The sequence below is a fragment of the Protopterus annectens genome, chromosome 1.part1 (assembly GCF_019279795.1).
Source record: "Protopterus annectens isolate FY-2018-M chromosome 1.part1, PAN1.0, whole genome shotgun sequence".
In the NCBI taxonomy this organism is placed as follows: Eukaryota; Metazoa; Chordata; order Ceratodontiformes; family Protopteridae; genus Protopterus; species Protopterus annectens.
Window position 1 is genome coordinate 1,524,395,832 of NC_056726.1, and position 26,182 is coordinate 1,524,422,013.

The 26,182-nt window shown below is 40.6% G+C and overlaps 1 protein-coding gene across 5 annotated transcripts in view; it reads left to right on the forward strand.

Annotated features, from left to right (window-relative positions):
• Window positions 1-26,182, forward strand: part of COL16A1 (collagen type XVI alpha 1 chain) — a 3,146,845-nt gene that overhangs the window by 2,891,365 nt on the left and 229,298 nt on the right. For all 5 annotated transcript variants that reach the window (XM_044082765.1, XM_044082783.1, XM_044082773.1 and 2 more), the window contains one exon: window positions 25,036-25,080. In XM_044082765.1, coding sequence (XP_043938700.1) covers window positions 25,036-25,080 — 45 coding nt within the window. The remainder of the gene's footprint in view (window positions 1-25,035; window positions 25,081-26,182) is intronic.

Genomic DNA, 26,182 nt, shown 5'->3' on the forward strand with positions numbered 1-26,182 from the left:
AAATCATTTAACTTCACTCGTATTTAAGTGTCGTGTTTGCACACAGCTGCACGTCATGCAAAGGGGTTTAGCACAGCTGTGTATAGCCGTGCATAGAAGCAAATGCCTTGAAAGACAATGTTCCCTAGATATTTGCTAGTGAACCCTCCTAATCTTGTCTACTTTACTGTGAACAACACAGTTGCACACTGCTGCCCTGTGATCAACTCAGTTGTGCATTGTGAAGCACTGACACAGTTTTCTGCTTCTAGCCCTGCACAGAATAGTCCCTTTTTGTTAGTCTTACAGCAAAACCTGGTCCATCTAGCCACTCCTCACTAGTTACTACAGTAGATACCTAATATAATGGATGGACAGTTTCTCACCATTTCTCCAGCCAGCCTGATTGACATATGCATGCCGAGGCAATATAGCAATTGCCCCATATATACTGACATCCAATTACTCCTAAAACAAACAAATACAACATGTGAGATATTTATGGGTACTATGAATTTGGAATAGTTCTCTCACATAACAGCAAACCAAATATCAAACAGGTTGTGTCAGCACACACACTTCACCTCTTGCACATAACAAGCTCACAATACATAAACCCACATATGTAGAGGTACTCGCTAGAAGCCTACTGTGACTTCCCACCACTGGCAACAGTAATGCCTCAATCCTCACCACTAGCATCTGTGGGGGTGTACATTGGAAGGATGACAAGTACACACAAAGTATTTCCAGATGCAGCTCTCTACATCAATTGCAATTTCCCTTAAGAGCACACAAAGACCCCAGTCAGTCTGACGCTGGTTTCTCCCTCTTTTTCCAGATCCCCAGTAAGACTCCCCACTGGTACAGCTATAGAGTTGAGATCTCAGCTGAGTGGCCAAGCCAAGACCTCCAGCACCCTCTCTGCCCAACCAGTGCTTCGTGTCATGCCCAAGTAGCTGACACACACACACACACACACACACACACACACACACACACACACACACACACACACACACACACACACACACACACACACACACACACACACACACACACACACACACACACACACACACACACACACACACACACACACACACACACACTTTTAGGTTTGATTTATACACAGACACACACACTTGGGAAAGGCTGGCACAGGTTTCTATCTATGCCCCCCCCTCTGCCCAGACTATGCAGTAATTATCACTACCACCAGCTAACTCATTATCAGCTATTTTAAGGCCTTAACAAAGGGTGTCCACTCTTACTGTGTAATGTTACTGTTAATACAAATGCTAGTTTGACCAAAAGCAAGGCTAGTAGGAGTGGCCCCACAGTGTCATCAAATAAATATGCAAGTACTCTCAGAACTTAAATATGTCTCACAAATATCAGCCACAATGAAATGTTTAAATATATTTAATAATAAATAATAAAACAAGAAAATAGTAAAAAAATCACAGCAACATCAGAGTTCAAAATCACAGGAAATATTTAAAATAACATTGCAGGACAGTCTGAAATAAATAAAGAAAAAGCCATCTAAATTAAGCTTTGCTAAATTCCTGTCTGTTTCTAAGAGAATTATACTGTTCCTAGACTTACTTATAGAACAAGCAAGGCAGATGTGGTGAATGGGTCTTCCTGCTGATGTTGTCAGGTCAAAGACAAATACAGAATGCCCGGTCTCTCTCAGAGATTTCTTAAATTAATGTCTCACATATTACTGCTGGGGATAGCTTGCACCATGACACCATTTCTTGTTGTCTGACTCTATCCCAGATGAAAAACAACCATTGATGCAGTTGGTAGCATTTAGCATCTACCTGTGAAAATACATAAACAAAGTTTTTCCTTAGATCTAAGGCAGATCCTGGAAGTCATAAAACAATAGTTCTAGACACTGTGTCTGTTACTGCACTGAAACTGAAAGATAACATTTTTATTATGTGGTCCTAAAGTAATTTAAATTTTCAACAGTTTTTTTCTGAAATTAACCTCCTCTGTTCCAGTTTCCATTGTTAAAATGTATATTTCTAAATAGTTACAATAGTGCAGGTACATTTCTGTTCTACTCCAATAGGGTACACAATGGAGAATCTTTTAAGCTCAGCACTGTACAAATCCTGTTCAACACATACTTTTGTACCAGCAGTTTGATATACACATACAGTTCTAATACATTTGCAACACAAGCATATGAATCGTGTCGATATTCACAAATGACATATAATTATTTACAAAATTCCGGATAACTGTGCTGGCAGTATCTCCTTCTGTCACACTTCTATATAAATCACATTAATATTCACAAATGACATATAATTATTTACAAAATTCCACATACCTGGGTATTCACAAATGATATATAATTATTTACAAAATTTCAGCTAGCTGGATTGGCAGGCTCTCCTTTCATGACACCTACCTAAAGATCAGAGACCTCCCAAGCACAAACCTACTGTACACACTGCAGACCCAACAGAATCCATTACACATAATAATACACACAGCAGTTTCTCAGCCAATAAGTCCCTAAGGCAAAACACCTCAAAACCAAATGTGTTGGTCATAAGTGACTCCATAGTGAGACACACAGATGTCCCCCTCACCAGGCTGGACAAAGTTAAGGTCATGGTCAGCTGCCTGTCCGGTGGCAAAATCTGTCAGATCACACATGCGCTCGAGTCTCTCAACAACAAGTACTGTTGTGACTCTGTCATAGTCCATGTTGGGGTGAATGACTTGAGAATTTCCTCTCTGCGCTATATGAACATGACTGAACTCTCTGATTATGTCTCCCAGGCAGATATGTCACTAGCCCTAAGCAGCATTCTACCTTCACCCAGGATGGTGGCAAAATATAGACAAAAATGATTGACTTCAACAATTGGCTAAGATTCTGGTGTCAGTCTGGGGGGATCCAGTATCTGTCAGCCTGGGAGGACACTGTCGACAGACTACACTGCTTTCCCAGAGATGGCTTTCACCTGTCACCTGTTGGTTTTGGTTACTCGCAAAGGTACTTCCATCCCCCATAGTGCCTTTTTTAGGTAATTTCATAACAACAAAATTCCCGGCATAAAAAAAGCCACTTGTAAATATTGTGGGAAGAAATATCTAGGGAATTGTTATGGCTAGGCTTGTATAAGCCCTAGGGCTGATAGCCTGGTTACAACCTATGAACCTATGAACTAGAGACAAACTCGAGGTTATGCTGCTTAATGCTAGGAGCCTAAATTGGAAACTGCACACAACTGGAAGCACTCCTTACCTTGGAAGATGCCAATGTCTGTGCAGTCATAGAGACAAAGCTCAAGGTCACAGAGAGTGCCCCGGCCATGTAAGGCTACAATGCCTTCCACACGTTCAGACCTCAAAACGAGCCTGAAAGAGCCAAAGGCAGATGTGTATCCATTTTTATTAAAGACAAATACACCTCAAGACTGGTCAGACAGTATGACTTTCTAAAGCTACTCTAAGTCCAACTGACTGTAGGTAAATCCCCCTGCTATATCATTGTTACCTATAGGTCCGCACCATGAACCACGAAAACCACTCTGCCTACCTGGACCTACTTGACTCACTGACTATACAGCCAAACACCTTGGTCATGGATGATTTCAACCATCCTTCCATTGACTGGGAGTCCTATATAGCACAGACATGTTCACCCTAAGGTTCCCGGACTTTGTTAATGCAAATGTTCTGGAACAGATAGTCTACACCCCCACAAGGGGCTTGAATGTCCTAGGATTAGTACTCAACAACATAGGGGGTCTCTGCACTACCTCCTGTGTGTTGCTCTCCCTGGTAAAGTCTGATCATAAATGTCTCTTTCAAAGTAATGATCATACCTGACCCCCCCCCCCCCCAAGAGCAAAAAGGATGAAAAAGTTTTCCAAAGCAAACTATAGCCTCCTAAGTGATGGCATAAATAGTTTCAAACCCCCTGCTACCAATTTCAACAATGACTCCATACATCAACTTACACTGGCAGCAGGTCTTTTGGAATCTGGCCATTGGTGTAAGCCTGTTTATAGATAGGTCTTATATCAAAGTACGTCACTTAGACTGAGAGCAAGGCTTTCAGAATTACGGCAGACTTACTCTGAGAGCAAGTCTTTTGGAATATGTCCCACTGTGTTTGTAATCCTAGGGCACATACATTCGATGTGGCCAGAAGTTATTTGCACAGAATCCACAAAGACTGAAGATACAGAGTTAAGTGCTAAGAACTGCATTTGTAAGGTGGTGCAAATGAGCATATTGGTAGTAGAAATTGTGGACATTTCAGAGTTAAGTATTTAAGTATCATTACTCTCTTTAAAAACGTTGTCTGTATGTCACCACTCATCCACAAAGGTTGTGGTAACACATCTATGCACAGCTTCAGGGAAACACTCAAATTATATGAGCCTCTAATAATCCCTTATGGAAAGAACTCTTTTTTTGTCTGTTCAGTTTCATTGCATCCACCAATAAATTCTGCGCTAGCAAATCAGAATCAGAATCACATTTATTGGCCAAGTATGAGCACATACAAGGAATTTGACTCTGGTTCCAGTGACTCTCCAAGCATGAATTACATAAAAATACAACTATTAAGAACAAGACAAACAACACACGTACAACTATTAATAACAAAAAAAGGCATACATACAACTATTAATAACAAAAAACAACATACATGTAACTATTAATAACAAGACAAAAAAAGTAAATATACATCTACATACAAGGTGCAAAGTGCAACTCAGTGCAAGAAATACTGAAATAAACTCTGAAAGAAGCAAGTATTAACAATATGCAAACAATACTGCAGAATTCTGGGAGGCTTTGGATAAAGAATACCCCAGCCTAATAAGCTGAGTTAACCGTTTATGAGCTTGATGGCCTGTGGAAAAAATTGTTCTTATATCTGCTTGTTTTGGTACGTATTACTCTATAACACCTGGATAATGGTAATAGTTAAAAAAGACGGTGGTCTGGATGTGAAGGGTCAGTGATGATTTTCCCTGTCATGACTCTGGAATAGTGCAGGTCCTGTAAGGAGGGCAAACTAGCAGACCTAACTATTCAACGTAACCTATTTTTGTCATACTTAGAGATCCAAACCATTCTGTTAATAAATCTATTATGTTGTTAAATCTATTATGAAGTGTGAAATTATACTGTACAAGTGACTTAATAAAGCTAGCTGACTGACTACACTACAAGACTAACTCTGCAAGTCCAACATCTTGAAAGTAGCAATTAAAAACACACCATGAAAGTAGGAATTAAAAAGCAGCTATACATATACAAGTGCATGCGTGTGTGTGTGTGTGTGTGTGTGTGTGTGTGTGTGTGTGTGTGTGTGTGTGTGTGTGTGTGTGTGTGTGTGTGTGTGTGTGTGTGTGTGTGTGTGTGTGTGTGTGTGTGTGTGTGTGTGTGTGTGTATACACCCCCAAACAACTGTAAGCTCCTTCCTTGTCAAATCAGACCACAAGTCAATTACATTCTCCATAAAAGTGAACCCTGAAGCATCTTCAAACACCTCTATATTCAGAAATTATGCACTGGCTATTTGGAATCTGTCAATGTGAAATTCCATATACATGTAAATAGAAGCATCTGTACCCCTCAGAAATAAACAAAACTAAAATTAAAAAAAATAAACCCTCTGTGGTGGAACTGAAATACAAACACTCTCTATAATAAAGGAAAAAAACTCATTGCATTCAAAAATATATCCAACTCTCAAGATTCCAAAAACGCTCTTGCTAAACTAAAGAAGGAACAGCAGATACTTAACAAATCAACCAAAGCAAATAGGTCAAAATAGCCACCCAGGTAAGGGGTAACCAAAAAGCATTGCTTAATTATCTTAAAATGACATAAACAATACTGAGCACTGTGTAGTCCTAATAGTAAATGATATCACACTGTCAGATGCAGAGGACTTGGTCAATCTGCTAGTGGACAAATTTAACTCAAATTTCATCTCCCTCTCACTTTCAATATTCTGTATCACCACCCACACATAAACTCACTCTCCAATCTCTCATCAATAGTTTTTCAAGGTGGTAAAGCCAAGAACACTATGTCTATGGAGCCAGATAACATACCAGGTAGCCTTCTGGTCAGCCTGAAATGTGACTTCTTAACCCCCTTCATGCTGGATGAATGGAGAACATCAACAGTCATTTCCTTGTAGAATGGTGGGGCTTCAATGGACCTGGTTAATTATAGACCCATAGGCATGACCAGTCTCATTTGTAAATCTACGGAAGGGATAATTATGGATTTAATACATAAGGCTTTAGGTAAATAATAGAGTCTTGATCCAACACAGAGTGGATTCATCAGTGGCAAATCCTGCCAACTTAATTCTTCAAAAAAATAAGCAAAGGACAAGGTCAAAGCACTGCCCACAACATATCCAGGCCGCACAAATGCATTTAACAGGCAACCTCGCTATAGGTTCCCACCATGAAAGAGGAAAAGCATACCACATACCTGAACTCTCTGGGGTTACTTGCCTTACATCCAAACACCTTTCTCATGGGTCATTTTAATTATCCTACCATCAATTGGGAAACATACACAACCCCAAACATGCTGCCTCAGAGGTTCTTGGACTTTATCAATGCAAATGCTCTGGAACAGCTAGTCAGCACACCCAGAAGAGGCTCAAATGTCTTGGACATGGTACTCACTAACATGGGAGAGCATTGCACTTCCCTCCTCCAAGTGATGTCCTCCCTGGTAAGATCGGACCATAAATCAGTCTCGTTTGATGTAATTATAAGATCATATACCCCATCAAGCTCAAATACGCTTAAGAATTTTTCAAAGTCAAATTTCCTCCTACTAAGTGATGGTATAAGAAGTTTCAAAGCCCCATCAACCATAGATAGCACAGACTCCTATGCAGAGATGTACACCAATGCCCTGCATAACCACTTAAGCAGTTGTATACAATTGGCTATACCCGACCGGATTAAAACTAGGTCCTGCTAAAAAAACAAGTCACCCTGGTGGACTCCTAGTATAAACAGGCTTTACAACAAGAGAAAGAAAGTGATGTCCAAGAACAAGAGGGAACTGGCTTAGCAGAGGAAGAAATCTCTCTCTAGCTTAAACAAACAAATAACAAATCTTGTCAAGTCTTCCAAAGCTAATTACAAAGCAAAACTAGCCTCCCTAGCTAAGGATAATCACAAGGCATTTTTTAACTACATCCAGAATCTAAAAGGGAATAGCCAGCCATGAGCTGAACTGGTTGTGGATGGCACCATGCATACTCAACTGGAGGTTATAGCCAACCTGCTAGCTGACAGATTCGGAGCAAACTTCACCCCCCTGTCCTCTCCAGTCATTCCCCAAATTATACCCACCACCATTCCTCAGCCTGTTATCTCAAGAGAGCAGGTCATCTTGGCACTCTCCAAGGCCAAAAATACGGAATCCAAGGCAAAAAATATGGCATCAGTGGGAGCAGACAACATCCCAGGTTGTCTTTTAAACAACTTAAAACATGACCGAGCTTTGATCCCTATTTAACCACAGCTTACAAACTGGCTATGTTCCATCAAAATGGAGAACAGCAACAGTAATCCCACTACATAAAGAAGGATCATAAGCTTGACTAGCCTCATCTGCAAGACCATGGAAAGAATCATTATGGACTTTATTAACAAAGACATAGGTAATTTCCAAATTCTGAACCCAACCCAGTTTGTATTTCTTAAAGGTAGATCATGCCTGTTTAACAAGTCTTTGTGGGCACATTCAGGCCAATAAAGCCAAACTCCACTAGTGGACATAAGGCAGAAACATGCTTAAAAAGAATAAAGTAAAAGGTCATGGACATTTAGAAGCCATATAGCTGAAATACTTGATGTACTTAAGGCATTATTTGCATATATCCCATGGGCATCTATTAAAGGAATTTTAAGGTATCACACAGTGAAAACTCTATCTTGGATAGTTTTTTCTTTTAGTTTTTACTAATTGGTTTATCTGTGTGACCTTTTTACTCTTTGGTTTGGATGTTTGTTGGGATATTTTGCAGACACCTTAATGGTTACGGACATCAGCTGGGTGTAAAGACCCTGTGTTTCTGAAGCATAGCCAGACAGTCCAGTTTTGTTGCACTGAGGAGGCTATGTTGTATTGATGAGGTTATAAGAAGGTTGAATATGTAAGTCTATAACTGGTGGGGTTTTGACTTTATTGCCCTGCATGTGTCCACAAAGATGAAAAAAGTAAAAAGCTGTAGATATTCATAAAACAAATGGCTGAAACGCTTGATGTCTTATTTTCATAGGTAGGTTAATGGGTAGGTACTAGGCTATTGGCCCTAGGGCCTATATAAGCCTAGCCAAAAAGGTACCCTGGCTTTCCCCACTCAAGAACATTTTTTTCCTGTGCCTCTGTCGAGCAGAGCCACAGAAGTGATCCTAGGATGAATTTCCTATTTCCCATCCAATCATCAAGATTTTTCTTGAAGAGTGCTAATGAAGAGCTTTGTTTGATATAGATAGATAGTTTGTTCCAGAGTATGGGAAGTCTCTGGGACAGGGATCTGTCCCTCTAGCATGTTCTGTTTATTGTGGGGACAAGGTTTAGATCCCTAGAGAGTGTAGCTTGGAGGGATTGGGATTCCTTTAAGTGGAGCATGTCCAACAGCTCTGGGTTTGACATAGCTTTGTATGTTAGGCAGAGATCGTCTCTGAGTAGTCGATATGCGACGGAGTAAAGCTGGAGTTTTTTTAAACGGTCTGCGTAGGGCATCTGTTTGAGGCCTGTAATCCTTTTTGTGAGGTATTTCTGCGGCCTTTCCAGTTGTTGTAGATGTCTTCTGAGGTACATTCCAAAAGGGGCATTGTACTCAATAATGGGTCTAGTGAGTGCCTAGTAGAGGGGAACAATGACCTCTTTTTTCCTGAATGAGAAACCTTTTGTGATGAGGTGTGCCATGTAGAAGGATTTCCTGACTAATGTGGTGATTTGATTATCAAAGGAGAGACTGCTGTCCACCTGTGTCCCAAGATCTCTTATCACACTTTCAGTGTTAAGTAGACTACCCCCTATGTGGTAGTTCATGGGTACAGAGTTTTTACCAAAGGGGATGATGATGCACTTTTTGGCATTAAGCTTGAGGCCATGGTTTTGACACCAGACATCTGTCTCAATGAGGCCCTTTTGTAGGATGTTCACGTCCTGAAAGTGTTATTTGGATATATCCCATGGGCCTCTATTACAGGAGATTTAACATATAACACAGTGCAATCTGTGGCTTTGTTAAGGTTTTTCTTGTAGTTTTTCTAATTGGTTTGTCTATGTGACCTTTTTACTCTTTGGCTTGAAACCATTAATCGGTTCCACTATCGTTGCTTCGATCTCAATTCTCAGCTTCTTCTGATTTCCCTAATGTTCTACCGTTACTATCTTGTCTGTGCTTAGTTTAAATGCATGTAGCTTCAGTTTTGCATTCCATTCCCCTATCCTTTGCTGAAGTTCTTGCTCAGAGTCTGCCTGTAATGCCATATCATTCGCATACAGCAGTTTTGTTGATCTGTCCCTTCCAACCTGTTTGCTAATGTAGTTCATCGGGTTCACTACATAATCTCAAAAGTTTGAAATACCGAATTTCAAAATCTCGAGACTATATAGCTGAAAGCCCTAAATACCGAAAGACCAGAAGCGTGAAATTCAAAATCTGGAACGTACAACACACATACAGCACACACATACACATACACACAACTTCCCCCCACAGTCAAACATGTCATCCTACAGTACAGATCCCCCTGCACCCCCCATGTGGGGGGCACAGCCACCCACACCCCCCTACTTAAATATACTAACTCAGAGATCGCACAAACAGACACACAAGGGAAACTCACACCCACACATTTTGCAGTCCCTCACACACACACACACACACACACACACACATCATAGTCACAACACACACTAACACACACTAAAGCCCCTAACCAACACACTTACACATAGATACTTACCTGAATTCCCCCTATCCATCCACAAACTGCAACACCAGAAGCGCTACTTCACTATCTCTGTATATCGGGATTTTGAATTTCGCGCTTCTGGTCTTTCGGTATTTAGGGCTTTTGGCTATATAGTCTCAAGATTTTGAAATTCGGTATTTCAAAATTTTGAGATTATGTAGTGGACCCAGTCCATCACCAGTATGAACAGCAGTGGGGTCAGAGCTGAACCCTGGTGCACACCCAATCCTAATGGGAACCCCTTTGTGACCCCCATTCATGTAACACTATAAGTTTAATATTCAAAAACAAATTTACAATAAAAATAGAAGTGTTCCCCTAATTTCTTAAAAAACTTTAGACACGCAATGCGTTTTAGTTTTCCAGTAACTGCAGCACTCTCCACCCACTCTTTAAAGTGCAATAACATTTTTCACCTTGCAGTCTGCATGTAGAGTTATATTCCATAATCTTTCACTAGATAAACATCAGTAAATGCACTGAGAGTTATGCTCATAGAAATATTATAAGCAACGATGTGAAAAGCATCTGCTTTGTGTTCAGGGAGATGCTTTACTGAGATCTTGCTTGTGTGGCCCTTTATTTTCTGCTTCGTACCTCATGAACGTTTTAAATACAACTTCAAAAAGGTTCAGATAACTTTCCAGCTTAAAAGCCACAAACTGAAAAATGGATTGCTTGGTCCAACTTGGACACTAAACCACCTCAGTTAGGTTCACTTAAGAATTATTGACATTTCACACCACAAAACTTAACTGTGGCTGTGCATAACCATGTGTGATGACTTTGTTCAGTAAACAGACTAGAAAGCCTTTCTTATAAAAATTGGAAAGTAAAAAAACGAGGCCAGATTTTGTGCTTCTGTAAGTGGATGCAGTGAGCTGTGATCAGAAATTTGGGAACTAACATGCTATTATTACTCTGTTATAATTTTAAAGATGTATCCTTATTGTAAACTTAACACACACAAGTTGCTTTTTACAAAACTTTGGTGACAGTTACATTGTAGATGGCCTGGCAGTGACGTTTGTTCATATCTGTTGGTGATAATCTCTGTCATAGTACTGAATAGCCTAAAAGTGTAAATTGTATGTTTTGTCATGAAGAACTGGGGGTTGAGAATGTGCTCATCTCAAATAGCATTTCACTGCTAGGGAAGGGAAGAATCTCTTTGTTGGAAAAAGTCTGTCCTCAAACAATTATATGGGCTGTGCTTCTCTGCTTCTTTGAAGGAGTCAGATTGGCAGCCTACAAAAAGGACTGGTATCTTCTCTGAAGACCGTACACATCTAGGGACACCCTGCCCCCAAATCACTATTGCTTTATCAGTCCTTGCAGGAGGAGAAAAGCATTTTTTTTCTAGAATTCAAAAATGAAAAAAAAAAAGAAAGAAAAAGAAAATAAAGGGGAAAAGTCGGACATACAAGAATGGGACTCGAAATGAGTAGCACTGGTTGGACAGCAGGAGTTGGAGAGGGGTTTAGGAGGGGTTCATGATCCACAGCAGCTACTTGGCTCAAAAAGCTTTGGGATGACAGCAGATCTGGGGTCTGCAGGAAGGTGTGGGGGGTCATAGCAGAATATGCAAGTTAGAGATGTTAGCAATTGGCTAGTAGTGGTCAGGCATAAAAAGTGTGAATAGCTGTTATTAGGCACAGAGGATTAAGGCTCTGAGCTATTAATTAGTCGTTTCCTGTGTCTAGGGTTTGATTCCCTCTACTGTGATTTGTCTACCGTGTGCTCCTGACTAAGTCACTTAACCAGATAATTCTTTGGAGGCAATTAAGGATTAGGCTATGACGTCAGGTGTTTTCTAGACTGCATGCCTAGTGTGCCCCTATGAATCTGTGAGGGATGCAAAACGATGGTGGTGGATAAATTGCCAGGTAAATGACAGACAAGAACATGTGAAAAGAGGTTGTCAGAGGAGGACAGGAAAGTGTGGTTGTAAAGCGAAGGAAGAAAGTGAGAGATGCAGGAATGTAAGGTAACATAAGGACAAGGAAGTCAGAGTGGAATCAGGCTTGTGATGAGTTGTGATAAGTGATTGTGGGAGGACAACAGAGCCAGTGATGGTGGTAACAGCCAGTATTACAAGGTGAGAAAGACAGAAATAGGTAGGGAGGAAAACTCAGAAACTGGAGAGTCAGAGGGTAAAATACCAAAATAACAAGCTGATAAGTACAGGTAGGTCATTGGAAATGTTAAAACAGAAAAAATAAAGAACTACAGCAAACAGACACACAAAAATAAGCAAAGACAGAGTTTATTAGATAAACTCTGCCGTAAACAAGTTCATATTTATACAAACATTAATAAAGGAAAGCAGCATATCCATTTAAGTAATGTAACTAAGATAACATGATAATTTCGCATGAGTTAAAATACAGAATTTATGCATTTCCTTTTGTTTACCTGAAAAGTCCATCCTCTTACTGAAATGCCCCTTTTCAATGGAGACCCAGGAAAAAAGCTCCAAAACAATGATATAAATGCATTTTTGACAAATCAAAAGAAAAACAGTCAACAGACAGTATTTACAAAGCATATTAGATTAAGGAAGGACATATTTTCAAGATATTCTGAGTAAATTCAAAAATGCTATATTAATACACTTGTATAGTATTCATAGCAGACAGAGTTAGGATTGTATACTTCAGACTGTAGTTGTGTTTTATTATATCAAACTAAATTTCAGATGTTACAAAGTATAATTTTACAAAACACATCTAAAATGAGTAAAATTGTTAATACCAGGAAAACAATAAGCATTAAAATATAGCTACTGCTTATGCTTGTTCAACACGAGCAGGTTACCCCCGTGCTCCGCCCACCCCCATATCAGACTAATGAGCAGATAATTTAAAATAAAAAATAAAACCCTCTTATATGTTCATTCATCTTGTGAAGTAAAAGAGTTACAACAACATAGAGGTCATCTAGGATGGGCACAAGAGGGATGGGAAACAGAATTGTTGTGCTATGGGGAGGGAAGCCGCCAGCACAGACCTTGCGGAAGTGAACGTGCAAATGTTACAGATAGGAGGGACAGTCACATGGGACAGTTAGCAAAGGATAGGTAGGGTGGGGACAGAGAAATAAAAGGGTTTTGATAATTGTAGTATCAGTCACAAAAGGGGATCAGGAGTCTACGTAAGGGAGATGGGAGACCCCAGATTTCCTAGAAACCAGTCATGGAACTTACACTTAATAAAATGTTCACAGGTTCATACGTATATACTAGGTCAGCGACCACCAGGGCCTTTATAAGCCACATGTGCTATCCAACCCAATTACATCCCTGTGTATCATGGGTGTTTATTAGGAGGGGGTATGTTAGTTTGGACGTTTCTAGAGGTTATATGGAGGATGTATGTTAATTTGGGTAATACTGTCAGCCTCTGTCTATCAGAGACAGGGGGGCCTGACCTTGGATGATTTCCACTGGTCCACATTATGCTTAAATGGGGGTGCAGATGCAGTCTGCTTCACATGGATGGGGATCCTCTGAGACACATACCTGCTTCACTTATTTATGTCACAAGCAAAATTTAAATCCTTGGATCTAGTGGTTCAGATGCTGTTCATTTTGCAGATGTGCAAGGGCTGGATCTGAGGCTATCTTGTATGCCAGGCATAGAGCACATGTTAGTTACCTGAAGGAGAAAGAGTATAGAGACTGGGCTTTAAAGTGATTCACATAGTACAATGTGTTTATTCTCTGGATTCTTCTGTTTAGGAACCATTGTGGGCATTCCAACATTTGCACATGTCTGGTCAGGTACATGCTGAAGGGGGCATTATACTCAATTATTTGATAAGGGCTGTCACTATGACTTCCTTGGACATGGATGCCATGCCTTTACTTATAATTTGGGCAACATAGAATGACTTGCTTACCTTGAGTACATGCTAGTCAAAGGACAGATTACTATCTACATATGTTTCCAGATTCCTGACTACTGGTCAACTCTTAGGGGTGTGGTAGCAATGGCTCAGTTAGCATGGGTAGCAGATTTCCCAAAAGGAACTATAATGCACTTCTTGGATTTGAGTTTTAGTCCATGACTTTGGCACCAGTAATTTGTCTGTGTTAGACCCTCTTGTAAGATATGTGCATCATGGGGGGGAATTCTATGAAAACTCCCAGATTGCAGTTTTCTGTGAACTTGGTCAGCCAAAGGCCCTTGGCATTAGCCTTTACGTCTCAAAGAAGTAGATGATAGATAGGGGCAGTCCTAGCACGGATCCCTAAGGTGCCCCACTGGTGGCTACCTCTTAGTTGCGGTGGTCTCACCAATCTTGACTTCCTGGGTCCTGTCTGTGAGCGAGTTGGCAATCCAGTGAGCTATATAGGGGTTTATGCCCAGTTCAGTGAGCTTGTCAACTATATCTAAGTGGGGTATTGTATCACATGCCTTAGCCAGGTCCAGGTAGGTGGTATGCACCATTTTCCCCTCGTTCATTGCATTGGTGACCTTCTCAAAGAAGTCTACAAAGTTTAGTAAGCATGACCTTCCTTTGCCAAAGCCAAACTGGGTTGGGTCCAGTATCTGAAGGTTGTCTGTCTTTCTTGATCATTTCCATGATAATTCATTCTATGGCGTTGCATATTAGACTAGTCAGAGTAATAGGTCTGTAGTTTCCAGGATTAGTTAATGGTCCACATTTGTGAAGTGGGATAACCGCTGCAGTCCCCAGTTCTCATGGTACAAAGCTTGATTTGAGGCATTAGTTGAAAAGTGACTCAAGTGGTCCTGACAAGTCATTTTTCAAGCTATTTAGGGGGCATCCCAGATTGTTGTCAGGACCCACTGAGGCTGTGTTTTTGGCCTTAGCCAAACACTACCAGTACCTGGTAATAGTTGGAGAGGGGGCTTATGCTAGTAAGTATTTCATAGGGTGAGGCAAGGGGAAGTGGTCAGGTGATATTTGAGCTGAATTTGCGAGCCAGCAGATTCCTTATGTTGCTGTACTCAGTGAAAGTGGCACCATTGATCACCAGTTTGGCACATTGATGTGTGCAGCCTTTGAGGTTTTGGACATAGCTGTGGAAGGCCCTGTGGTTGGCTTTAGCCAGTGAGCTAGCTTGACCTCATAACTAGCCTTGTTGGACTTAATTGGTCATCTTAGGTTCCTGTTTAGTTTAACTAGAGATCTCCTATCATTATGGAAATTGTTCTTCCTGATTTTAGCCGTGAGTTTTTTTTTTCTTTTATTACATACTCTATCAAGATTAGGATTCCACCAGTGTAGTTTGTTTTTAGGTTTATTTTGAGCTTACTTCTAGTGGGTACAGCAACGTAACCTGTACACAGCCATTTATCTGTTTGTACAAGGTCTCTGTGAACAATTCACATAGATTGCTGTGAGCTCAGTGTTGTGAGGGGCATGGAATTTTGGCAAACTATCACTTAATAGGATGTAGTTTGCTTTAGAATATTTCCTAACTGTTACAGGGTTTGCTTGGGTTACCGAGCCAATGTTTATTTCAAAGGAGACAGCTTTGTGGTCTGACCTCACCAGTGAGGACCTGACACTTTGGGGGTGCAGTGCTCTCCCATACTGGTGAGTACCTGCACCAGTATGTTTAAATCTGTGTTGGGTGTGTGCACCATCTGGCCATAGGTATCTGTGTTAATAAAGTCCAGGATCTGAGTGCCTGTGAGTATGAGGCAGTGTATGTCTCTCAGTCTATAGAGAGGTAGTTAAAGTCTCCCATGAATAGGGTATTTGATTTAATGGTGAGTGTCTCCAGTATGTATAGATATGAGCTACGGGTTTGTAGGGACATAGAGGGTGACCTATAGCTTGCTAGGATATGGTATGGACTTTGTCTATGGTGATTTACCCACGAATAAATTCCAGGGCATTGTCCTGTTTAACCAACTTAGATTTATGCTTGTTGCTAATATAGATTGAGTGAGACTCCTCTACCTTTTGTCCCTGTCTCTGCAGCTGATGGTCTAAGTGTATGCAAGGCACTGAAGCCTTGTACTGCCTGAGTACTTTCTGCAGATTTTGCTTTGTCGATGGGTTTGTCAGCTTGGCATTGCCTAAAAAGGCTCTAAGGGGGTGGATAAAGTATTAGCCTAGGGGAGACATGTGCAGACTATTCTTTGCAAAGCAATGTGGTTTGTTAACAATGTCCTCCCATGTTGACAAATATTGAGTCCCTCTGGAAAGACACCAGAAACTGAGCCAATTATTAAAATCAATCATCTGTTGTTCATATTGTGATATCATTCTTGGTTAAGGTAGGATGGTGTTCAATGCAATGCACATACCTGCCTCAGACACATTTATTTATTTATTATTTGCAGTTGGTTTACCAGGATAGTCCATTGGGCCAAAAAGAACCCGTTTTCAATGGAGTCCTGGGGAGAAAAGCTGCAGAAAAATATAGATTACAGTAGGTATTATACATGCTTAAACATTATAAACTTTCAAGTAGACAAGTTTAAGTACAATGTACAATGATTACAATTAATTTATACAGTGTTAAAACTAAAAAGGATTATACATAAAATCATATTTCTAATTTAAAATTCTACTAAAGTTATTTCAAAAAGAGAGCTCTCCATGTGAGAGGTAGAGTGTAGAGAATTCTTACACATTCTATGGTAATAACAGGAATGTGAGAGGTAGAGTGTAGAGAATTCTTACACATTCTATGGTAATAACAGGAATGTGAGAGGTAGAGTGTAGAGAATTCTTACACATTCTATGGTAATAATAGGAATGTGAGAGGTAGAGTGTAGAGTATTCTTACACATTCTATGCTAATAATAGGAATGTGAGAGGTAGAGTGTAGAGAATTCTTACACATTCTATGGTAATAACAGGAATGTGAGAGGTAGAGTGTACAGAATTCTTACACATTCTATGGTAATAACAGGAATGTGAGAGGTATGGATAATGAGAGAGAGAGAAATCAAGGGTGTAAGCAGGACTAGGAGGAAATGGGGATGTTCAGTGCAGTTAAGTATGGTGGGAGCGAGAGCATTCCCACTGGGAAAGTAGATGTGAATGAAGAGATTTTGTGAACATGAAATGGTTAGAGATAGTACAGATAGATGGAGGTAGAGAGTTCCAGAGATGTGCTAAGCCATGTGAAAGAAGATGTTTGCCTGGGGGATGGGTTGGTTTTGTACACTTCTAGTAGATTTTGGTTGTTGGACCTTAAAATTCTATGAGGTGTGTGCATTTTGAAGACAGAAGAGAGGGAGGGACAGAGGGAGGGTTTGAAAATTAGCTTATGTGCAAGGGATAGTTGTGTGTAGGTACGATTATTGGGTAGTTCTAGCCACTTTAGTTGTTGGAGAGAGGAGCAGTGGTGGGAGAAAGACTTTTGGTTGGTAGCAAACTTGGCGATTTTATTGTAGCAGGAGGAAATTTGTGTTTTCAGGGAGATTTGTAGGTTAGTTAGTAGTGGAGCTCCATAGAGAAGGGAGGGAATAAGAAAGGAAGTAGAGAGAGTGATTTTAGTAGCAGTTGTAAGGTAGAGCTTTTGTCGATAGAGCATCCCTAGTTTTTGATGAGTTTTTTTATGTTTAGTTGTAGATGGGAGTTAAATTTTAGTTGGTTATCAATTTGAACTCCAAGTAGTTTGGTCTCTGTCACTAGTTCTAGTGGAATGTTATTCTCACTAGTAATAGAGAAGTTGTTTGTATTGAGAGAGTTGAGTTTAGTAGGGGTGAATATCATTAATTTGGTTTTAGAGGTGTTGAGTGCTAGGTGATTTGTTCTCATCCATTTTTCAATGGTTGAAAAGGCATCTTGAGTTAGCTTTATGAGAGTAGGGATAGTTGAGGCTGTGCAGATAATGGCTGAATCATCCGCATATTGGATGATATTGGAGAGAGGGATATCTTTGTGGAAATCATTTATAAATATATTGAAGAGGAGGGAACCTAATATGGATCCTTGGGGGACACCAGTTGGGGTATTAAGAAATGAGGAGGTTGCCTTTTTCCATTTTACTGCTTGATATCTATTAGTTAAGTAGCTAGAGAACCAGTTCAAAGTAGAGGAATATAGGTTAAGTTTGGAGAGTTTGGTTTGAAGCAGACTATGTGATATAGTGTCAAAGGCCTTAGAGAGGTCAAGTAGAAGGGTAGAGACAGTAAGGCCAGAGTCCCTGGCTTTGTTTACAGTTTCAAGGAAGGAGAGGAGTGCTGTCATAGTGCTGTGATTTGGTCTGAATCCATGTTGTGTAGGAGAAAGGTTATTATCTATGAGATATGGTAGGAGTTGAAGTTGGATCCGCTTTTCCAGGAGTTTAGAGATGGGAGATAGGATAGCTATGGGGCGGAAGTTTGAAACATTGTTGTTATTGCCACCTTTATGTAAAGGTATGATGAAGGCCTTTTTCCAAATTTGGGGAGCTATGTCTTCTTGAATTGATTGGTTGATTAGGATGCTAATGGGGTAGGCAATTGCTTCAGCTGCTGAGCTGAGAAAGTAAGAAGGAATGTCATCAGGAGCATTGGTGCATGGTTTTAGTTTCTGAAGGAGTTTTTGTATGGTGGATGTGGGTATAGGTTTGAGAGAAAATGGGGTGGTGTGCAGAGGGGGAGTTAGGGGTTGAAAAGGAGGGGGATGGGAGAGTAGGAGAACAGGTGGATATTAGAGAGGGGTGGAGAAGATGGGGAGGGAGTGAGAGTAGGAGATGAGGTGGATGGTAAAGAGTTAGTAGATATGAGTGTGACATTGGATATAGTGTTGGGTTGAGTGTAGTAGGGGTAGGATTGAGGTGAGTTGGAGTGTGTGTTGTTGGATAAGGAGGAGGTTAATTTAGAAATAGATTCAATGAAGAAAGAATTGAATTGAGTAGCTAAGTCTATATCAGTGGCATTAGGGTCAGGGGTTGGGGTGGCTGTTTTACTGGGATGAAGTAGAGTGGAGATACTTTTCCAGAATTTTTGAGGATTTGTTTTGTTGTTGTTTTGAAGTAAGGAAAAGTAATTTTGACGGTCAGAGATGATAAGTTTTTTTACTCTGTTTCTAAAAATTGTATATTCATTATGGATGAGGGGGGTCTTATTTTTCTGGTATTTTGCCCAGACTTTGTCTCTTTTCTGCATGGTAGCTAGTGTGTTTTTGGTGAGCCATTGGGCAGTTTTAGTTTTTATTCTTTTTGTTCTTAGAGGAGCATGGATGGCTAGTAGTTTTAGGAATGTGGTGTTGAAGTGAGCGACAGCGTTATCTAAGGGTAGTGTTTTTAGACAATTCCAGTTTATTGTTTTTAGGGAGTTAGTAAAGGTTGATGGATTAAAATTTTTATGATTACGTGTTGTAATATAGTTATGGGTATGATGTTGGATTAAGGGGAGTCGGTGAGTGAAGATAGGTATGTGGTCACCAAGGGGGTTGGGAAGAGTTCCACTGTCTGAGAAATAGTGGGGATGAGAGACTAAGATCCAGTCCAGGATACTGCCAGTGAAGAGATGTTTTGATGGGTGTGTGATAGAAGTGATTAGTTGTGAGAATCTATGTAGGTTGATATTAAGTGGGTTTGTGGGAGACTGAATGGAGATCCAGTTAATATTCATATCACCTGAGATTATAGTCTTGTTACTAATGTTGTTGGTAAGCCAGGAGAGGATGTCTTCCAGTGTGGATACATTATCTCCTGGGGGGATGTAGAGTGAAACTATACATATGTGTTTGTGTTTGTTAATTTAAAGTAGTGTTATGAGTAGTTCTGTGTTATTAAATTGAGGAGAGGGTTTGTTGTAGGGGGTAACGTACAGGGAGGTTGCGTAGAGAAGAGCTACTCCTCCACCTTTTTATGGGGCCTGTCTCTTCTGATGATAGAATAGTTTGGTGGGAGTATTTCTCTGTCTTTTATATGGGGCTTTAACCATGTTTCTGAGATGGATAAGATGTCTGGTTTATGATGTGTTAGCGAAGCGTGGAGGTTTGGGACTTTGTTCACTATACTCTGAGAGTTTAAGGCAGTGAGTATTATGAATTTGTCCTTAATTGTTGAGGAGGGGGGGGCCTGGGTTAGGATGGATATCACCTGATAATAGATTGCTAATGGGAGATAGGGTTAGGTTGGACAAGTAGTAAGACAGTTTAGAGAAAAGGTCAGATTGTATTGTGCTTTTTGTAGGATTTAAAAACTGTTATATGTAAAGGGTATTTTTGAGTGGTTATAAGTTTAAATGGAAAAAGTACAAGGTTATTTAAGGGGCATAGATGGGGGGAAATTGGGATGTTTGAGTGAGGTAGTATGGGGCTAAAATGGTTAGTTACATGGTAGGATTGGGAATGGTTGGAAGAAGTAGGCTGTGTAAGGTAGTAGAGGTGGGTTAACGTAAAGAGTAGAGTTAGTGAGATGGGGAAGAATGTGGGTTATAGAGGCATGTTGGAAAGGAGGTAACTTTAGTTGTTAAGTAGTTGGTGAATTATGTTTGGAGATGGAAAAACAAAATGTAAGGATTTTTAGAGATTAGGCAGAGGAGAAATGTGAGAGTTGTAAAGTGCAGTGGGAGCTGTGTTATGGGGGTGGAAATTGAGGTAGAAAAAAGTTATTTGAGGCTAGGTGGTGTATCTAAGGGAAGTAGTAAAAATAGTGTTAGTAGTTGAAGGAGTGTGTGTACTGGAGAATTAGAGAATAGATGGACTAAGATGGGTGGTGTCTATTAGAGGTGAATGAGGTAGAGCAGGTGGGAAGGGTAATGGGTGTGTCTAGAGTAGTGGAGGGTGATTGGATTATGATCTGAGGGGGTGTGGTTAATGTATGGATAAAGCTAGAGCTGCTGGGGGTGGGTGAGATTTGGGGGCAGGGTAGGGGAGCAGAGTGAGCCCGCAGGGCGAACGGAGCGGGAAGAACTAAAGGAGTCAGAAGAGGATCAGAAACCTATCAATGAAGTGTTAATTAGCAGAAGGTAAGTAGTGGAGACTTAGAATTAGTGGGTTGGAATGGGCTGGAATGTAATAATAGTGAGGGAGAAAAGGAAAGTAGTAATAAAAAGTGTTAGAATATAGCAGAGAGAGAAAAAGAAAAGTTAGAGTTTACAGCGAAAGTTGGAGTAAGTGAGTAGCAGTAGGTATTAGTGTGGGGAGAATTGCACTTTGGTACACCAGGGCCAACCCAGGTCAGGGTTACACTGAAGGGAGGAGGGAGCAAGTCAGGGAACTAAGTGAGGGGGAAGAATGGGATAGAAGAAAGGGGAGTTTGGCTGCTGGCTTTCCTGGCAGAGAGCAGACAAAGCACCTAGCAGGGTATACAGACTATATTAATGCAAGGTCTGGCAGCAATTACATCTATATTAATGCAAGGTCTGGCAGGAGTTACACATACTTTCTTAGATTCTGGGAGAAGCTTCGTGGAGGCAGCAGGGTATGCTGAAGTTGTTTAAGCAATTTGCTGGGAGTGAAGAATATTACTTTAGGCATATTCAAACAGATCAACAATGGCTCTCTTCATATAGTCCAGGGAGGTTTATCTGAGGTCATTAACATCAACATGGACTATGATAGTACCATAATGTGGAGAAGGAGACCAAAGTACCAAAGTGATCACTAGGTGGGAGGGATGGGTGCATGGGTGCATACTCTGGTGCCTGGGATGGGTGCATGGGTGCATACTCTGGTGCCTGGGATGGCTGCATGGATGCATACTCTGGTGCCTGGGATGGGTGCATGGGTGCATGGGTGCATACTCTGGTGCCTGGGATGGGTGCATGGGTGCATACTCTGGTGCCTGGGATGGGTGCATGGGTGCATACTCTGGTGCCTGGGATGGGTGCATACTCTGGTGCCTGGGATGGGTGCATGGGTGCATACTCTGGTGCCTGGGATAGGTGCATGGGTGCATACTCTGGTGCCTGGGATGGGTGCATGGGTGCATACTCTGGTGCCTGGGATGGGTGCATGGGTGCATACTCTGGTGCCTGGGATGGGTGCATGGGTGCATACTCTGGTGCCTGGGATGGGTGCATGGGTGCATACTCTGGTGCCTGGGATGGCTGCATGGCTGCATACTCTGGTGCCTGGGATGGGTGCATGGGTGCATACTCTGGTGCCTGGGATAGGTGCATGGGTGCATACTCTGGTGCCTAGGATGGGTGCATGGGTGCATACTCTGGTGCCTGGGATGGGTGCATGGGTGCATACTCTGGTGCCTGTGGTCACTAATGATCTGTCAGAAGAGACAGCCAACAATGCAGCAAACCAGGTCTGGGAGGTGGCAGAGAGATGCCTGGAGAAAAGATGGATAAGTTTCTTCTTGATATACAGAGGCCTACAGAAAGGATTAGGTAAGATAAATGCTCACAGATAGTTATTTATTTATTTATTTATTTATTTATTTATTTATTTACAGGGAAAGTCCCTTTTCAAAGTAGGCCCAGGGAGAAAAGCTCCACAGAAATATAATCAAAATACAGTAATTAGACAATACAATAGTATACATATAGTAAGATGCAGAATGCACATCATCTAGTTAGTCTATACAAAGTAGTATTCAATGCAGTTTTCTAGTAGATACAGGTTCAAAAAGAAAAAAAAACACAAGCTTTTCAATAAAGATCACTGCAAGAAAAATAAAATTAGTACTGTGTACATATTAAATAATAGTTATGAACTAATGAGATTTCCTTTATGTATATTTTTTATGAGCAGTAGTAACACCGAGTAGAGGGAGAAAATGAGGTAAGAAGTGGACAGTGTGATCAGAGAGTTATAGATACCTTGTCAGTCAGGTTTGGCACAGGAGCAGTGCCAGTTTTTGGATAGATGTTCAAGTTGTAGTTGTTTGAAATTGGTAGATTCAGATGTGTTTTGGCAGGTGTGGAAAGAAAGTTCCATAATTTGGCTATCTGATGTGAGAATAGGGCTTTACCATGAGTGTTGTTAGCTTTGTTTACTGTGAGAAAGTTTTTGTCGGCAGATATTAGACTTCGTGGGCATGAGTAGGGAACAGCAAGTTCCTCTAGGGATGGGCAACTGTCAGGATGGAAGATGATATTGTGTGTGAATTTAAGTTGGTAGAGACAAAGAAGGTTAGGTAGCTCAAGCAAATTTAATTTATGTAGAGCAATGCAATGGTGGGTTTGGTGGGGAAGGTTGGCTGCAAAGCAAGCTATTTTGTTGTAGCAAGTTTCCAATTTGGTTAAGTCTGATTTTTTTAAGTTGGTAAAGAGGGGGAAAGCGTAAAGAAGTGTAGAGAGGAGGAAGGTTCTGGATATGGCTAGTCTGGTACTGTCAGTGAGGAATGGCTTGCTTCTGTACAGTGAGGCAAGTTTGATGTGAACTTTCTTAATTGTGATGACTGTGCTGGTCAAATCTGAGTTTGTTGTCAATAGTCACGACAAGGAGTTTTGTATGCTCAACTGGTTGGATGACTGTGTTGTTTGCTGAGAGAATGGTGAAAGGATGGGTGGTCGGTGATTGTTTGCTACTGGTAAATAGCATTAACTGTGTCTTTTTGGGCTTGAGGATTAGTTGTGATTTACTTAGATACGTTTCAGTATCATTAAAAGCTTGTTGGGCTACTATTTGGAGGTCTGGTAAGAAAACTGCTGAGCAGATTAAAGTTGAATCATCCACGTACTGAACTGCCTTAGCATGTGTTGTGGATAAGGCTAGACTATTAGAGAAGATGGTGAAAAGAAGGGGCCCTAGTATGGATCCTTGGGGGACTCCGACTAAGACAGGCAGAGGTGGTGAGAGTTACCTTCATGTGATCCGACTGAGGCCTACCAATAGAATAACACCTCTTTGGTATGTACTTATTCTGACATATGCAACAACTAAAGCACCCACAGAGGTTCCTCACAAAGAGAATACAGGGACTGAGCCAAATGACCTACATGGACCTCCTGAAAGCCCTATCACTATACTTAGTGTCTTTTACACTATTAAGAGTTAAACTATTAAATGTTGATCTGTGCTTGGCCTGAAAGACATCCTCTGACCCAGTACTAATGGTCGTAATGCATATCTGCAAACAGAGCAGTTTGAAAAGACAGAATAGACTTCCTACCCACATAAAACAAAGCTCATCCATGTCCCAAATCAAAAGCAACCTAGATCTCTGGATGCAGATAAGGAAATTTACTCCAGAACAGCCACATGTGCTATTAATGGACATAGGCAGTACCTAAATGGTCTGTCTTGTTGCAGGATCCCCTTTCAATACCAAGTGTTACAACTCCAGAAACATTCATTCACAAATGGGAAGTATAGGAATAAAAATCATTATAAGTGTATTTTGAGCATCTAATGGGATGACACGGCCAAGCTTAAAATGGACTTTCATGGCAATTAGCCTAGTATTCACATAAGAACCTATGATCTACCCCATGAACTGCCCCTTCCTTTGTGTCCAGATGTGACCTGAGTCACCCTTGTATTTTCTCTGCCATGTCCAACCCCCTTCCCTTCTGTTTTATGTCATTCTCCCTTCCATTTTAGTTTAAAGGCCTTTTCTCTTAGGTCACTAATTCCATTTCATTTTTTCAGATTATTCTTGTAAGTTTCTTTAGCTGAATATATACTTCAAAAACGATGTGGTATGTTTTGTAATCTGCACATCTGTAGACTCACATTGTAATAAACTCCTGCAGGTGTCAGGCTGTATTGACACGGTAAGTCAGAGTAGATATGTCTTCTGTCACTTCTCTTCAGCATGGCAGATTGGAAATGGTTTGTTATACTAATTCACTGCACTAGCTGAAACCTTATTAAATAAAATGTGTTTTATTTATGTTTCTGTACCAGGGTGGTACATTGCTTAAATATGACCAGCTGCAGGCACAGCCTGGGTAAGTTCAGTTAGAGATACAGATCATTACAGTTACTAAATGAAACATTGTAAACAATATCACAGTGAAACAACACAGAACAAGCAGCTGGAAATTATGCAAAATTGGACAAGAATACAACATGATATAAGCAATGGATTTTTATAAAATACATACATGAAAGGACATACTCAGGACAGAAGAAATAATTAAGAAGAAACTGATGTATTAAAAATAATAATTTTGTTCATGTGTTTCTAATATAGGGTTTCAAGGGGAAACCCGGACACAGAGGACTTCCAGGAATGAAGGTAGGACATTACAGCATTTTAATATACTCAGAATTTCAGGCAAGAAGGGTTCTGTGAGATCTGGTTTCATTTGTCTGCCATCAGTTTCATTTCTTTCAATAAAAGCAGCATTCATCTCAATATTTTCAAACTGTATTTGTTTTGTTTTTTTTTCCTTGCCACGGGTGACCAGCGGCTATCACCAACTCATGTCCTCATTAACTGGATCTACTAAACCCTCCTTAGAATTCCCCAGTCTCCATCTGATCCATATTAAGGACAGCTGAAGAGATCCAGGTTGCTGGTGCAGTGTCACAGTGCTGCTGAGTGTAACATAACTCCCACCTCCCCATGGAAGCCTTGTAAGCAGCGCATTTGGGGTCTTTGTAAGGGACATGCAAGCTGCCATGCATGTACAGCCTCCTGACCAAGTATCTCACCACCTATGTAGCACAGAGCTCCCCAGGCTTGTAATGATGCTTTACTGGAGCTAGCCTAGGCTGTCTTCCTCCCTGCAGGATGGTCAAGCCACCATCGGCCACTTATTGCCATCCTGCCCCTGTGATCCCTCAAGTGCTGCTAACTGAACATGGATTTTTCTGTGGAGCAGTAAAAGCTTTATCCCACTGTGGCATCAGCCTGCTTCTCCTATTATATGTGTTTTTTATACTCAGGAAGACTTCTCTCTATGCAATGCCTGTTGCCACAAGTGATGCACAGTGGGTGTTAAAGAATTTACTCAAAGTGAGACAGTATTTCTATACAAGTTACCGGAAACTAAGTGTATTACATTTGATGTGACTGACTCAAAGTATGTTATACTAATTACTGGGTTATAGTATCAAACGAATAATAAATATGAAGGAATATATAGTATCAAAGGAATAATAAATATGAAGGAATGTAATGGTTTTTGGTGTCAAAAATTATGCATAGGAGTGTGCTGTTTTAAATTAAAAAGATAAATGTCTGTATATGAATATACATATTACAAAATAACTTCATGGCCATATTACCAAATGTTTGTGAAACAAGGGAACTGCTGTTTAAAATGTTCACGTTATGTTTCACTCCTACTCCATCAGCCCAAATTATTTAGAAAAATGTAAATCCAAGAAGATAC